At 43.2% G+C, this 16,130-nt stretch overlaps 4 protein-coding genes across 4 annotated transcripts in view; 2 read left to right on the top strand and 2 right to left on the bottom strand.

The window, feature by feature from the left end:
* The window catches only part of LOC126563861 (MLX-interacting protein), a 92,659-nt gene that overhangs the window by 46,662 nt on the left and 29,867 nt on the right, over positions 1–16,130 (top strand). Inside the window, exons 8-12 of the mRNA XM_050220640.1 lie at positions 290–906; positions 998–1,125; positions 1,205–1,328; positions 1,400–1,529; positions 2,789–2,977. Coding sequence (XP_050076597.1) covers positions 290–906; positions 998–1,125; positions 1,205–1,328; positions 1,400–1,529; positions 2,789–2,976 — 1,187 coding nt within the window. The 3' untranslated portion in view covers position 2,977. The remainder of the gene's footprint in view (positions 1–289; positions 907–997; positions 1,126–1,204; positions 1,329–1,399; positions 1,530–2,788; positions 2,978–16,130) is intronic.
* LOC126565109 (peptidyl-prolyl cis-trans isomerase E) overlaps positions 1–16,130 on the bottom strand; it is a 68,127-nt gene that overhangs the window by 27,677 nt on the left and 24,320 nt on the right. The window lies entirely within an intron of this gene.
* LOC126564806 (transcription factor E2F5) lies at positions 10,495–12,540 on the bottom strand. Its single transcript, XM_050221918.1, has 3 exons — positions 12,310–12,540; positions 12,113–12,222; positions 10,495–11,359 (listed from the first exon to the last, which is right to left on the bottom strand). Exons 1-3 carry the CDS (start codon positions 12,523–12,525, stop codon positions 10,495–10,497), a joined length of 1,191 nt encoding a protein of 396 aa, XP_050077875.1. The 5' UTR covers positions 12,526–12,540.
* On the top strand, positions 13,514–15,092 carry LOC126564546 (probable ATP-dependent RNA helicase DDX47). Its single transcript, XM_050221624.1, has 2 exons — positions 13,514–13,699; positions 13,764–15,092. The coding sequence occupies exons 1-2, from the start codon at positions 13,514–13,516 to the stop codon at positions 15,090–15,092; spliced, it is 1,515 nt and encodes a 504-aa protein (XP_050077581.1).

Raw genomic sequence — 16,130 nt, 5'->3', positions numbered from 1 at the left:
GCGACCTTGCCGTTGGCGGAATGTCTGGACTCGTAGCCGCAGTAATACTTACAGGATTTTTGTGGCTTTCGGCTCCACGCGTATTATAGGCGTCAGGGTCGCCAGCGACAACATTAGAAGAATTGTGAAGCTAGCTATAAGATTAGATTTTAAGGAATGCGGCCTGGCCGTCATTACGAAGTAAAAAAAAAAACGCTAATAGTAAGCATGCGTGATGGAAGTTAACTGGTTCAGTTGGAAACAGGAACGTGATACTTAATTGTGCGTTTTTTTCTTCTCTCAATTCCAGACGCAAGTACCTTACTGAGTAAACAATCACACAGTACATCATCAAGTGCCATAAGTACCTTAACGCAGTCTTCGTCGCAACATCAGCAGCACCAACAGCAACAGCAACAGACGAGTCTGTTCCAAACGATGTCGATGGGAAATACCATTTCTCCATCATCCTCACAGCTTCAGTTGCATCAGCTGCAGCAACAACAACAGCAGCAACAACAACAACAGCAGCAGCAACAACAACAGCAACAGCAACAACAGCAGCAACAGCACCATCACCACCAAATGTCCAGTGCAACACCCGGTCCATCCAGCAGCAGTACGATGCGACCCCAAACGAGCCACAGTTCTGTGCTAAACTTTGCCTCCTCTACCGGCATGTCGCTATCGCAGCAGAGTCTTTCACCCGATTCGGCACACGACACGGACGGTCCCATGTCGCCGACCAGTTTGGGTGGTAGCGGCAGCAATAGTGCAGGCGGAGCCGGTAGTAAGTTTCCGCGCAGCGATAGCCAGCGTCGTACCGGGCACATACACGCGGAACAAAAGCGTCGCTACAACATAAAGAATGGGTTCGATACGCTGCACTCGTTGATACCGCAGCTGCAGCAGAATCCGAATGCGAAGGTTAGTGCCGATTTGTTGTTGGGGTGGACAGAGATTCCTGTATTAATTATACCCTTTCGTTCTTCTCTCTTCTTCCTTCTATACGCAATAGCTAAGTAAAGCGGCCATGCTGCAGAAGGGTGCCGATTACATCAAGCAGCTGCGCTCGGAACGCACGTCCGCTAACGATCAGATGGATGCATTGCGCCGGGAGATTGATCAGTTGAATAATTCATTAAAGTAAGAAAGCGCTTTAATGCAAATCTCGACTTCACACTATTCGACTATTCTTTAATCGGTTCCCCATTCGTGATTGTAGCAACCTTCATACCGCACTGCCTGCCAGTGGGGCACCCGTGTCCCGCCAGCGAACCGGTCGCGTGAAGGAACTGTACCACCACTACGTCCGACAGCGAACGCTGGAGAACTGGAAATTCTGGATCGTAAGTCGGAATGAAAAATGTTTTGCTTTGTCACTTCAAATGGCATAATAACCCATCTCACCGTGTTACAGTTCGGGTTGATCTTCGAACCGTTGCTGAATTCCTACAACCAGACGGTTTCCGTCGCGAGCATGGATGAGATGTACCGCACTAGCCAGCTGTGGGTCGATCAGCACTGTTCATTGGTAGAGCTAAGGCCTGGTAAGGAATGATTTATTTGTTTTACCATTTTCCGCTCGATCATTCGTTCTCAGTTGTGATTTATTTTTGTGTAGTCAAATCATATGTCTATGACATTTTTTAGTGTTTATGCATAGAGGTTTTTAATTTCCGAGACTACATTTGCCTCTCTAGAATTTTTTTTTAAATAGAATCTGAAATTTCTACGCAAAAAATATTAGTGAACTTGCTGCATGACTCGGGATTATTGATCCATTTTAAAATTCATGAACTATAAATCAATTCCATCCATATTTATCCATTTATTCAACTTTTTTTCACTCTGCTATAATCACGCCGGCCATTGAATGGCTGGCTTTACTAGACTTACTGATAACCACGTAATTGGATCGCTTTACTTACTTTTCTGGCGCTACAACCGCTTCGCGGTTTAGCCTGCTGCAGAAATCCCCTAAACCGCTCGCAGTCCAGCGCCGTCGTCTGCCAGTCCATTATTCCAGCCTTTCTGGCGGAATCATCAATTACATCTTACCATCACAATTTGGGCCTACCACGCCTCCTCTGTCCATATGGACGACCTAAAAAGACTTTACGGCTTAGGTCGTACGGTGAAGAGTGAGAGTTCATCGTACAGCTCGTAGAGCTCGTCATTGTAGTGGCTCCTCCATATACTGGGCCACATATACGGGACCAAGAATCCTTCTGAGCATCTTCCAAGCTTTCTGAAATCAATGTTTAATATTGTTAACATATTTCTACTCTCTAACCGACTTATATATACCCTTCATTTTAACCACCTGTCTAGTCAAACATCCCATATCAATTGCACGTACTTCTATATCGTTTTTGGATGAATCGCTAAAGTATTGGGTGTTTACTGTATAGTTGGTCGAGTATTCGCATGCGCTATTCTCAAAAAAAAAAAAATATCGCCTCACCCAATCATTTGCTTTTCCCTGTATGTTTTTCTTTAATTCCCTGTAAATTAAAAAAAAGTAAAAATTTTGAGGACTAATCCAAAACTGATAATATGGCGTCCAGCCGTCACGCATAATAATTTAATTAAAATAAAAAATTAACTAATGAATACCTATTGAAAAAAAAAGGTTAAACAAGTGGAATTGATTAATAAAATCTGTTCGGTACATTCACGCCTGGGAATGCTTATTGTGCTTGGAAATCACTCATTTTTCAGGATTGAACGGAAAATCATTTTATTGAAGTGACACTCCGCACTATTAGATAGAAAGATAATTTTTAACATTATCCTTTATTTTTAGCTGTTTCTAATCAGCTACGTCAGCTGTCCACGACGACGGATGTCCTGTCGGATCCTCCAAGCTCACTGCAGGAGGAGGTACTTAAGGCGATCTCCAATTCGAGCAGCAACTGTCTCGTGCCGCGTGGCTCCGGAAAGGGAAGCAGTCGTGGTGGCAGTAGCACCGAAACAAGTCCCCATCGATCATAATAGTTTGTTGCTTGTTTTTCCCTGTCCTGTTTTTCTGTTTTTGTTTTCCTTTATCCTGTTTTTTTTTTTTTTTTTTGTTATAATATGGAACACAATTTTGAAACCTTCAAGCATAAAAATAATGTTCAAAAGAGTGCATCGAAGAGAAGGTAGGATTGTTTTGGTACTATGTTTCTTACTACACTAAAGGCGGCAAGCTAGAGCATATTATGAAATTAATCACTGACACACACACACACGCATAACTGCTATTTTCCATTTTCTTATCGCCTGACGTGATAAAATACGCTCAAATTACGGATAGTAGTACACACAATGTAAGAAACAGTGCCTTCTGCAGCGGTTCGAGATTAAAACCTAAGGATGAGCTCCCAATCAAATCAGGTGTTTGCAATGCAATAAAAAATGACGTTACCATAATCTCAGTGAAGTGGCAAGTCCACAACTCCAGTTGCTGACCATGTTCGGATCACCGACCGACACAAAAAAAAGTCTAATTAGTCTATTCGCTCGTTGTTTGTTGGTGTTGAGGTATGAGTTATGAGTTTTTATTATCTAAATCTTACCAAACGTAAGCTTTTCTATCGTATCAATTTTTGTTTTGGCACACCATATAAGCTCCTTTTTCTACGTTTACGTTAAGCCTGTCGTCATTAAATTTTTGTTAAGAGTTGTTAGCATTCTTTCCTACTCTACTCTCCTTCTTTTACTTTATGTTCTTGTTTAAGCGTACTTTGCTTTAATGCGTTCATTTGTCAACTTGTTTCATCCACGAACGAGCGTTAGCGGAAGCGAATAATTTGTCCTAGGCTACAATGTAAGCGATAATATTAATCTGTTTTTTTATAGCTTTAGACATCGTTAGTAGATTTAGTGATTTGTTGGATATATTGCGAGACCGTTGCTGTTATAAATGTATGTGAAAAGTATGGTGTATTGCCTTATATAGGATGTGTACATTAATGCTCGGCATTAACATTTTGAAACAGGTTAGGTGAACCCTAGCTAATTGGCTATATACGCTACGCTATACAGTCGAATGTTTTTATTTTTGATGTACGACGGAGTTGATCTTATCTAAATAACGCTTTGATTTTGCATCCATGCTCGTTATGGGTCATGCATGCTGGTAATACAAAATCAAAGAGAGAATACAAAAAGGCTGTTGTGTTTGCGGTACATCACACTTTAGTTAGGGTCAAACACACACACACACACACACACAAACAACACCACATTACATCAGGCTCATGCAAATATCGTAGCTCCCAGGGGTAGGGAGCAGCTCGAGAAAGTACAATTAGGTTCCGAAATGTTAGACAGGGAAAAATAACAGTGTATGGTGAGATTTTGCTACAATGTAAATGTGAGTAGTAGAAGATAAAAAAAAAATTAAAACGCATTGAACTGAGATAAATGGGGTGAATGGGGAGTTTCGTTACTATTGTAACTAAAATTCCCATTCAAACCCTCTCAAAGCAACTAGTTTACAGCAAAAAAGAGTTTATTGTGCGCTTCGATCGCTTATTGACTTGAGAGCGTCCGAAATTGCTCACACTTGAGCGATATTATGCTATAAATGTACCTTCCAGCCCTTTTTGTGTCCATACATCATCATATTATCCTTATTTAAAATGAGTGCTCTTGCTACAAGCCGAAAGCGCTTCACTATAGTAAGGTTGTTGTGCAGTTGAACAATCTCGTCCTTGTGGCATTTTCCACGTCTTGGGCTAATGTTTAGTTAGTGAAACCAGCGAATACAACTAGTGTTGGGTCAGCTGTTGTGACTGACCGGAACGATCCGCTCACGCTCATCTCGGAGAGCGGTATGCACTAGCTCAACATTGTGCGTTATGCGCTGAGACTTAATGGATATCGAGACCCATAGAAATAAAGGTAAGGATTATCCTGATCGTCTCTGCTATCATCTGTTTCTACTGGAGCGCATCAGGGAGCACATCTATGGTGTTCGCGATGGTCACCTACACCCCAACCTGGATATTCATGTGGATTTTCGCGACTTCTCCTGCCGTTGAGGCCCCTGGCGGCCGCCTGCTGAGGTTAATCCGCCACTGGGTGTGGCTCTGCTTGATCTCGGGACATAGTCTTATCCGCTTGAGGTGAACCTAGACAGAAACCATTAACTAATAAGTGAAGAACTCGACTTCATCAAAAATGGGATGTTCAAGATGCCATTACGGGAATGAGCACCAGCATGAACGATGAGCGGATTCTTCCCACTCATGATGCCAATGCTAAAGGGAGCAACTTTATAACTGCAGGCTGTATATCGGCACTGCGCTCAATCAAGTAAATGTCAAAAACATGCTCAAAATTAAAACGATTTATTTAACACTATTAAAACGAACGACACTATTAAAAAGAACAAGAGTTAACTTAATTTTCATTACCATATTGCATCCATATAGAAGAAGCTGACTAACCCGGGTGTTGCCCATTTGTTTAGAATATCAGGTTTTCCAGAAATCAGGTTTCCGTGACTTGGTTAACTGACACATGTAAGGAATCGTTCGTTGTAAGGCTAATCCTTATTAAACTGATCACATCATTATCCTCCCAACTCGATTCAGCTCCGCAAGTCGACTCAATCTACTCTGATTTTAAATCGGCTTTTGAGTTCCCCATTCCTTATTATTAGATAAATTGTCACTTCTTGGAGTCAATTGCCGTATTGTTTCATTGTTGTGTTCCTTTTTATCTGATGAAATCGATCCTCTCTTCCCCTTTTTCTTTCGGATCTAGACTACCGCAAGTAAGTGTCCGTAGCCCTCTGTTGTTTGTCCTTTTTATTAATGATCTCTCCTATACGCTTCAAAATATCCTTGATTGGTTTACATCCTGGTGTTCTCGTAATTCCCTTACACTCTGTCCTGTTAAATGTAATTCCATTTCATTTAGTCGTTCCCGAAATCCTTTCATGTTCCCTTATGGCGTTCGTATGTTCCTCAGTGGAATCGGTGTAAATCGTGTTTCGGTCATCAATGTCCCAGATTTTTGGATTCACTATGGTCTTAGTTCTTCGGACTTAATTTGTTGAAACGTGTGGCCAGCTATTTTTCCGACCCATTAGAGCATCAAGGTTCTGTTCTGCTCGTTGGCCAGGCCATTGCTGGAGTACTATTCAATTTTCTGTACCTCGTATTGAGCGGTCTTTCATCAGGTTTTCCACTACTAAATGGCTGGGTGATTCGGCCTCTGTTCTACCTCCTTACGAGTCCAGATGTCAACTGCTAGGCTTACGCTCTCTGCAAGAGCTTACTAGCTCAATCCTCTTTCTTCGTTTGCAATCTTCACAATCTCCTATATTCTCCTGCTCTCCTATCCTCTATCCACTTCTATGTACCTTCCAGCCCTCTTCTCGCCCTTGTCCTCCTTTATTTATCCCTAATAGGCGCTCTGCGGATGGTCGGAAAGATCCTCTGCTTCGTGCTATGGTCAGCTTTAACTTTGCGGATCACGGCTTTGATTTTCATTCTTCCTTAAACTCATCCAACCTTAATAATAATAATAATCACTCCTGTATAAAAGCAGCTAACTGGAAATTACTCCAGTTACTACTCGTGTTCATGGTCGTATCATCTCCGGACTAGAAATGCTCGCCCATTCCTGGAACATTTTTTTCATTTTCAATTTCCAACTGACGAAACTGGGTGATAATCACAAGGTATGTTACGATCGAACTAACAACCTGTAAGCGAAACGATACTCTTGTTTAGCAATACTTTAGAACAATGGAAAACCCCATCAAAATGTGCTCACCATATAGTTTAAACTGTTGTCGATGGGAAACAATCCGTACACGGTGAAACTAATGTCCTGAAAATGGCACTTGATGAGCAGCTTATCGATCATGTTGGCCAACCGTCTATTGCGAAGGGAAGTAATTCCGCAGTGTTGCGTTAGTTGCGTTATCTTTTTTACCTTAGGCGTGAAAGATAACATGTTTAATTAGTCAGCTAAAGCCATTTCAGTCGAAACAATGTTCTTATCGCCAAGACGCTCTTTGAATTCCTTCAAATTAAAATCTGCAGCTTAGTTTTGAAAAACTTGTTTTTGTAGATTTTTAAGTTGCGATAACGCTGTGTCCTGGCAATCCACCCTGGACTATCAATTGTGTTTTGCATCATATTTATAGAGCGTCGTTGTGAAACATCTTGCTTTTTTAAGTTTTTTCGACTGTTGAATTTGTCTCGTCAAAGATCGATACACAGTCTATTATTCATTCCAATATTCTCATAGCCCAGACGTGCCTTCGTCCCAATTCTTCGTATGTTTATCAGTACATGTTTTAAGAATTATTTTCCGATGGTCGCTACCGCAAGTCGCTTTAAGTAAATGTTAAAGCACATGAAACATTTCATTTCCATATTTTTCGCACTTCATAATCGTACTTGTCTTTACTACACTCGCTAATGTGTACGGTAGATATGATCCGATGTTTTAAAAGTGGTTAACGTTTCATCCGATAGGACTGGTGTCAAATCCCATCCTGAACGTTTCACCGCACATTTCTCAGTATGATTGACCATTCGGCTTTGATTAAAAGAAAAGTCCAGACGGTTTAAAATGGCAAAAAAAAAAATCCCTGGCAGGTCCTTCACGTCTCATGGTCGTTTGATAAGTAGATAAAAGGATATTTTTACCCAAATACAATTGTAATGGAGACGCCTAGTAGGTTTCGTGCCATGTAATGGAACATTTGGATAATTCACTGGATTATTTAAAGTAGAATATGGAATATTGCAAACTTTTTGTGGAACATTACAATTATATAATGGAATACTCCATTATAATTCAGTTAGGAGGGATTGTAAGAGATTGTACTATTCCACTACATGGAACGAAACCCTGTCACTCAGGTACTGGATGGATCGCTAGGACACAGTGTCCTCGTAAGAACATTTTCGAAAATTACCAATCAATCAATTACCTTTCCCGCAACCGATCCTGCTATAGCCAGCAATCCCACGACAAGCGCACTCCTCCATCCCACCATCAGCAAGTGGTCAAAAATGTACAAATTTACCTTCGGATTAAACTGAAAATCACTGTATATGATGTCGAAATACACTATGCACGTAATGGAAATGATCCACGACGCACTAACGCCCAGAAACAGTACCGCGTAGATACGATTAACGCACTGGACGCACTGCAGCAGATCATCCCTTAACTGCAGCACCGCACAAAAATCGCCCACACTGTCACGATCGATCGCGTCACAGCACATCCATCGCAAACGGTCAGCACACTGTCCTATTGCGAACAGTAAAAGCAGCACATGAAAAAGGTACAAATCTGTCAACAACAGCTCCCAACGTATCTGTAGTACCAGATGTATGTCGGGTTGAAAGTTGCGCAAGAAAATGAAACAATTATACACGATACAGAGCAGCAGGGACAGTAGGGCCAGCACACGGTACGGTGGTTCGGAACGTTCTTTACGATCGGCCGCCAACCATGCTTCAATCGCGCGTTCTATACGATCGAGCAATTGGACGAGCGTTTCGAAGCTGGATACGTTCAATCCATTAGCAATGAGCATTAAAGTTATCACCAGCGTGTCGACTGTCGATGCAAGAAGCCACATGACGTACGATAAGAAGTTTAAGAACAGCGAGTACCCGGTAAGGATGGTTGCCCGTAAATATGTCACGACAAGAATCACCACCAGTGCAAGGACTATTCGAAACAGATAGGAACGAAATCCTCGCCTTCTCGTTCGCGGTCTTGCATGCTCAGGAACGTAAGGAATTAGTGCACACCATTTGAAGAGCACTAGAAACACGTGCAGATGGCGAAAGATACCCATTGCTAGTGGTACGCAGCGAAGCAGAAGCCCTCGGGCCGTGGAAGGTACGTACAGTGTGGCACAAAGCAACTGCAACTACGATAGGGTATCTCGAGATTTTTTTTACGATTTCTCATAGAGTTTTGCTCTCTTGACGATGTTTTTTTTTAGCGCGTGACGATATAAATTTGTTTTGAAAATTAAGTTGGAAATTTTTTAATTAAATAAATTTGGGCATGAAGAAAAATATTTGTTCACGCGCCAAAAAACCTCGGAACAAGAACAAAAATATATGGACGCTCGTCAAAAAAACCTCGGGACGCAAACAAGCTCCTTCATGCATTTGAACAAAGCAAGTCCATCTAGCATTTAAATATGTGTATTATCTTTGATATTTAGTAGCGTTAGCAGAGGCAGATTTACCCCGTTCTGAGGCGCCTACGCGGAAATGGCGTTGGGCATATTTCATGCCCTGGGCCCTGTAATTCAACATCTCTTTCGAGTTCGGGCTGCCCCACGTGGCCGCTTATAGGAAGATTCGTTTCGGAGTGTTAACACTATTTTTTTAATAACACCCATAGCAACACCCCATTACCGTGAGCAGATTACAATTCTGAATGCTGTTTATAAGAACCGGTGCCATAAAATTTTTCTTCTGCGGCAGATTCTCCAGAAATGCCAAAAGCACCAGACCACCAAGCACCGAGCTCTGCTCATTGTGTTTAAGCCGTCTGCTGCTTAATCAGTCAAGCAGTCAAGCTGGAGGCTCTAACTGTGAGAGAGCCCGACTCCGAAGCAGATGAAGATGAGATGAGGCTTAGATGAACACAGCGAACTCGCTGGCTGGATTAGGTGCAGTCGAACCTCATGTAGATCGGTGTGAGGAATGCAGTTCCTGGACTGAATTTTCTGGAACCAAAAAAGAGGCATTAAAGCGCTGTATCTGGGAAGTTTTGTCGTATTGTCTGCTGCCAAAATTTTTCCACAATTTGTAACGACTTAACTGATTTACCAATGAATTGGGCAACATTTTGACTACTTCTCATCCAGAAACACTGAGAATGAAAAACAGACGGGATCTCATAAGTATTAAACTTCGTAAAAATGTTCCCAAATATTTCTAAATACCCGTTTCGATTAATCATTTGCACCGTTTGTAAAAAAAGACGTCATAGGTTTTTGAGTCCTTTTCTCGTTGATCAGCACAGCACAGCTTAGGCAGTTGTGTCGGTCATTGCTGTATGGGAATTGAATAATTAACTACCACATTTCCTCCCTCCTGTTAAGCCACTTAAAAGATAAAATCATTTAACGTGGAAACCGTCAACGTCCACAATTTTAAAACGCTTCAAAACAGAACAGTTTAATCTGGGTCAAAGCTATAATTTATTTATCGAAAGACGCTTGCGCTGATGATTAATGTCCGTTTTATCTAAAAATTTAAAGAGACGTATCCCGACATCACGATGAAGTGTATGGAGTGAAGATGGAGCATTTTTTACGAAAAGACACGCACTCCTCACGCTTTTTCTCGCTCTCTCTTCTCTCTATACACAATTTGAAAAAAATTCGGAGCAGCCTGCAACTTATTGGATAGAAATTAGTCTAGAAAACTTGCTACGGACAAAAATGTTGCTGTTTTTTTTTTGTCACCGTCGTAATGTAAGTCATCTCCTATAGCGGTGTGCTTCCATCACCACCGTACCTTACACCGGTTGGCTTCGTTCATCGCTCATCGCTCTTTGGTTACTGCTGACCGTTGGGTACCCGAACAGGTCGAACACACCTTCGTGCGGAAGTAACGAAAACGTGAAGCTTCCGTAATACCGCGGTTTGATCATTATGAACGGTATGAGCAGTCCGCGCGTTTCTCTCTTTCGGTTCCGCCAACCGTGCGGCCGGTACATGCTGTGGTGCACATCGTCCCCGCTGCTGTCCAGCAGTATCCGCGCGAGTCGTTCCCGCTGCTGTGTCTTTGTGTACTCTTCTTCCTCGTCCGAATCATCCAACTCCCGGGACGAAAGGGATCGCTGCTCCGGTACGGTACTTTCTAGGTGGTCATCCTCCTCTTCCAGCTTCACGTACCGCGGTTCGGCACCGGCACGAAGAACGGCTGGCCTTCGGCTTGGTCGCGTAAAGCACGATCCGGCCGGTTCCTTTAGTACCATCAACGATAACGGTGGTCCGTTTGGTCGTGATTTTACCCAAACTTGGCGTGTGTTTCCACCATATGGCAGGGCAATGCTGCTGTTGCTGGTGCAAGGTATGGGTCCTGGTGGTGGTGCATAGTTCCCTAGGTACATGGGTTGTCTGCGCCGTTCTAGTTCATCATCTTCACTTAGCACGAGCAGTATACGGTTATCGCCAAACACGGACGTTAGATCGTCGCTCGTCATGTACAGGTACGATCGCATCGCACTATCCGCCAGCAGCATCTGGGTGCTTTTGCTGATGGCTTTTATCTGGCTGTCGATGTACGCTTCACGTAGCTCCAGATTCCGGCGCACTCGCATGTTGACCCCGATCTGGCGTGCCGTACCGAGGCATGATTGTGTCGTCGGTTCTTCGCCGCTGTCATGTGGGGAGCGAATAAAAAGGCGCAAGTTTTAGTATGCGGAAACCTTCGTATCATATTCAGAGTGGCTACTTGAATCACGATTTGTTCTGTTTGTTGTTCGGTTGTGAGGAAAAAGGGAATTTTAAGCGGTTTAATCAATACTTTTGAAATTTATAGAATATGTCGTGTTTTTTTTTTACGCATTCACATATATTTTTGTTCTCGTTTCGAGGTTTTTTAGTGAGTGAGAAGTATTTTTATATCGTCTTGTAAAATGTTGTCTCTTAAAATCTAGTCTTGACGAAATATGTTCGACAGATTGTCGATAGAATCGATGGAGACTAGTGAAAGACACTGTAAAACAAAGGAATAACGAGCGAACTGCGAAAAAAAAAGCCAACTCGACTTGCGCACGTGATTTGTGGGTCCCAATGTAAGGAGACATTAAGAAGAAAACAAGCGAGCCAGAAAGAACGTGTACGCACAACATACCCGAATTATAAACTAAAAGCCATGGTGAATGAAAATGCTTTGCTAATGCTAACCATACAAAAGTATTACACAAATTAATTTTCCCGGTTTTTCGGCGAACCCCGATTTCCGATCTGCCACCATGCCATTTGAGTGGTGACCCTGCTTACTGCTACAGCACATGTACATGTGCTGTTCTGGGGTTTTGCGCGGGTTTGGAAGCGCGCCATTTGACGCTCCGTTTGACAGATGTACACACCTCCGTCCAGCAACAATAACAAACCAACACTACTTACATCCATTTGATGTGGTTTTTAACTTGTTTTTTTACAAGCCCGATCCCTTCCAGCACGTTCGTTACGTCGTAAATGCGTCGCTTCTGACGGTTGGACAGCGTCGATGAAACCTGCAAATTGAGAAGAAAAAAGCCATTGTCAGAATAAAAAATGCCACACACTTTTGAGTAGCTTCTTGCTTATGCTCGGGGTCATACATCACGCAGATACAGCACACCGTCCGGTGTTTCCCGCAGCATCTTGACGACGCTGCGCGTCAACATGGTCAACGATTTGTCGAACCGTCGGCTGGATGTTGGTTCAAAATCCCCATCATCTTCATCCTCCGGGTTCGTTGAGCGATCAGCAATATTGGAGGACTTTTTCTTCACAACACGGATTTTCCTCCGTTTGGGTGGTTTTTTCTCGCTCATGATCAAACGGCCGGTTGTGGGGAGAGAAGCTGGCGGCTTCGTTAACGTTTGTTTACCTTCCCTGCCTACCCTGTTACCTTACATACGGTGTGTTGTGCCGTGCCCTATCCGTCGCTTTGTACCTTCGCACGAACATTTTTTGAGATTTGGTACTGGAACTGCTTATCTTCGTGGCATGTTGTACTGTTGATGGGAATGGAAAGATAAAGAAAACGAAACATCTTTAAACCATTCATTCTCATTAAGGAACGTATTTCAATCCATTGCGACCACCCCCCGGGATGTGCTTCTTCTTCGTCTAATCTTTGACTCCGAATTTGGGAGTGTTTTGTACGGGCATGTAACAGGACTGCACAAGCGGGGGCTTCGCATGGAATGTGAAAGTTGTCCCAACGTTCATTAATCGCACTGCAAATGAACTCTTACCAACATTCGCCTGTCGTTTTACAACGAATCGGATAATACCGCCAACAACGGAATGCTTGTTGTCACACTGTTGTGTTGTCCCGCCAAAGCTGGTGCTAGAAAATCCGCCATTGGCTTTTTTCACTTGTCAAAGCTTTGGTGTGCTGTCAAATGGGGGCGCCTTGTGTGTGTTTTCAAAATAGAAGTGCTCACACACACAAAGGCACAGATGCGAACAAAATAGAGAAAAATCGGAAAACTGACTGCACGTAGATGCATCGTTTCTATATTGTATTTTAAAATTTAATCATTTGAATTGCAGTTCGAAATGAAACAGGAATATGAAAAATATAACATTTATTGCTTTACCACTGTGCTACGCCAACCACTCGAATTCGATTATTTTCGGGCAGTTGCTGTGTAGGCAGTTCAACCCGGCCGTATAAACCAATGCACCACACTTGACAGCTGTTTGTATTTACGATCGGTGTGCACGTTGTTCTCCGTCGTTCTGCCGTGTGTTTCTCGATTTACAGAATAGAAATCCACATTTCCGATCCTGTTTTGAATCTTATTCGCTAAAATGTCTAGTTCGGAGAGTGACGATATGTCCGATGTGGAGGAGGCAGCAAGAGCTGCAGCTAACGGGGACGGAGATTCGTCCGACCAGCAGGGGAATGGTTCCGGTACCGGCGGTAGCGATGACGATGCCGAGAAGAACGAACCGACTGAGAATGGTACCGAAAACAAACAAACGTGGGAAGATTTGGTAAGTTGGAAGCTGCTCTTGTCCTTTCTGTGTTTGTGTATTAAGTGATAATTCCTCGCCATAGGGACTCATTGACATACTTTGCCAAGCGTGCCGTGGTCTCAAGTGGAAAGCACCGTCCAAAATTCAGCGCGAAGCAATCCCCCTCGCACTGCAAGGCAAGGACATCATTGGGCTGGCGGAAACGGGTTCGGGTAAGACGGGCGCATTCGCGCTACCCATCCTCCAGTCGCTGCTGGACAATCCGCAGCGCTATTTTGCCGTCGTGCTAACACCAACGCGCGAGCTCGCCTATCAGATATCGGAACAGTTTGAAGCGCTCGGTGCGATGATCGGTGTCAAGTGCTGCGTCATCGTCGGCGGTATGGATCTGGTAACGCAGGCAATTCAGCTTGCCCGCAAACCACACATCATCATCGCCACGCCCGGCCGATTGGTGGATCATCTCGAAAACACGAAAGGTTTCAATCTGAAAGCCATCAGATACCTCGTAATGGATGAAGCGGATCGCATCCTAAACATGGACTTCGAGGAGGAGGTAAACAAAATCCTAAAGGTAATGCCACGCGAACGGCGCACATTTCTGTTCAGTGCCACCATGACGAAGAAGGTGAAAAAGCTCGAACGGGCGTCCTTGCGCGATCCGGTCAAGGTGGAAGTGTCGAGCAAGTACCAAACGGTGGAGAAACTGCTTCAGTACTATCTTTTCATACCGGCCCGCTTTAAGAACGTTTATCTTGTGCACGTGCTAAACGAGCTGGCCGGCAATAGTTTTATGATTTTCTGCAGCACTTGTAACAATACGGTCCGCACGGCACTGATGCTCCGTGCGCTTGGACTCGCCGCCGTCCCACTGCATGGTCAGATGACACAAAACAAGCGTTTGGCGGCGTTGAACAAGTTCAAATCACAGGCCCGCCAAATCCTTATCTCCACTGACATTGCCTCCCGCGGGCTCGACATCCCGCACGTGGACGTTGTGCTTAATCTGGACATTCCGATGCACAGCAAGGACTACATCCATCGAGTAGGGCGTACCGCACGTGCCGGTCGTGCCGGTCAAGCGATCACGTTTGTCACGCAGTACGATGTAGAGCTGTACCAGCGAATTGAGCATTTGCTCGGTAAAAAGCTGCCCGAATTTAAGTGCGAACAGGACGAAGTGATGGCACTGCAGGAGCGGGTAAATGAAGCACTCCGGACGGCACGCGTCGAGCAGCGGGACATCGAGGAGCGGAAGGCAAGCAAATCGGGCAAGGATAAGCGTGGCGGTGGGGATGATTCCGATGCGGAAGATACGGAACAGTTTAACGGTGTAAGGAAGCGCTTGAAACCGAGCAATGGGAAGGGTGGTAAGGGAGGAAAGGGAGGTAAAAAGCCACGACGGAATTGAGGGCCACTAAAACGCGCCTTGATAAATGTACAGTATAAGCAAATAAACACAGGTAGCAAAATATAAAACGGATTTTCATTTATATTACGAAAACAACCATTAAATTAAACTTACTTTATTTGATCGAATTTTCATTTCTTTTTTGTTTTTTGTTTCGTTTTTGTTTCACGTTCCAATAATCCATTCGTTAGTAATGTTTCTTGTGTTGTTTGAGCAGATTCGCCAGCAACGTTTGTCTCAAAATGCCATCCGATTTTGTTTATTATCTCCTATAATCAATTCCATGTTAAACACGTGCGTGCGTGCCCTTTTTTAGATAATAAAAAAAACGAAACTGGGACCGATTCGGAAACACAATCGAACGAAAAAGGAACTGTTGGTTTTTACGCGCACACGCACGCACTCACGTGCGTATTACATATTTTTTATGGAAAAAAAACACCTTCAAGCCTGCTGCGATCGTTAAGGATTGTTTCCTTAACAAACACCACGTGTGTTTTTCATCGTGCGTTACAGTAACGCATAACGCGTAACGCCCCACATCAGGCGGATATGATGATTTTCAATTCTTTACTTTTTTCTCTAACAATAAATAACTAAATTTTGGCCATAATGATAAAATAAATTCTTGTTCTTTGTTCTGCAATTTCTTTTCCTGTTATTGAACATATGTTGCACACGCAATAAGCTGTTATTTCATTCCTTCCTTCCTTTTTTTGTAAGAGAGTCAATTTAATCCAGATATTTCGTATCAATATATCACGCTAAATAAGAGTTCCGGGTAAGCAAAAAATAAAAAAAAGTTCTACAATTATAAGAAAAATTCCATATTTCTTGCCTTTTTGAACACTAAGTTAGCTTTTTTCCTGTTTGCTCGTAAGAGCAAATCTACAAACACGAGTGAATGTGTGTGTGCTTTAAACACGACTACATTATTACATTATTAGCGTTGAAATATTCATTAAGTATCCTGCGAACACCGTGTTTACACAACACTCTAGTCGATCCCGAAGGAAAGTGGGAGGAGAGTGGGATGAT

The sequence above is a fragment of the Anopheles maculipalpis genome, chromosome 3RL (assembly GCF_943734695.1).
Source record: "Anopheles maculipalpis chromosome 3RL, idAnoMacuDA_375_x, whole genome shotgun sequence".
NCBI classification, from domain to species: Eukaryota; Metazoa; Arthropoda; class Insecta; order Diptera; family Culicidae; genus Anopheles; species Anopheles maculipalpis.
This window is presented reverse-complemented; position numbering and strand designations above follow the sequence as displayed.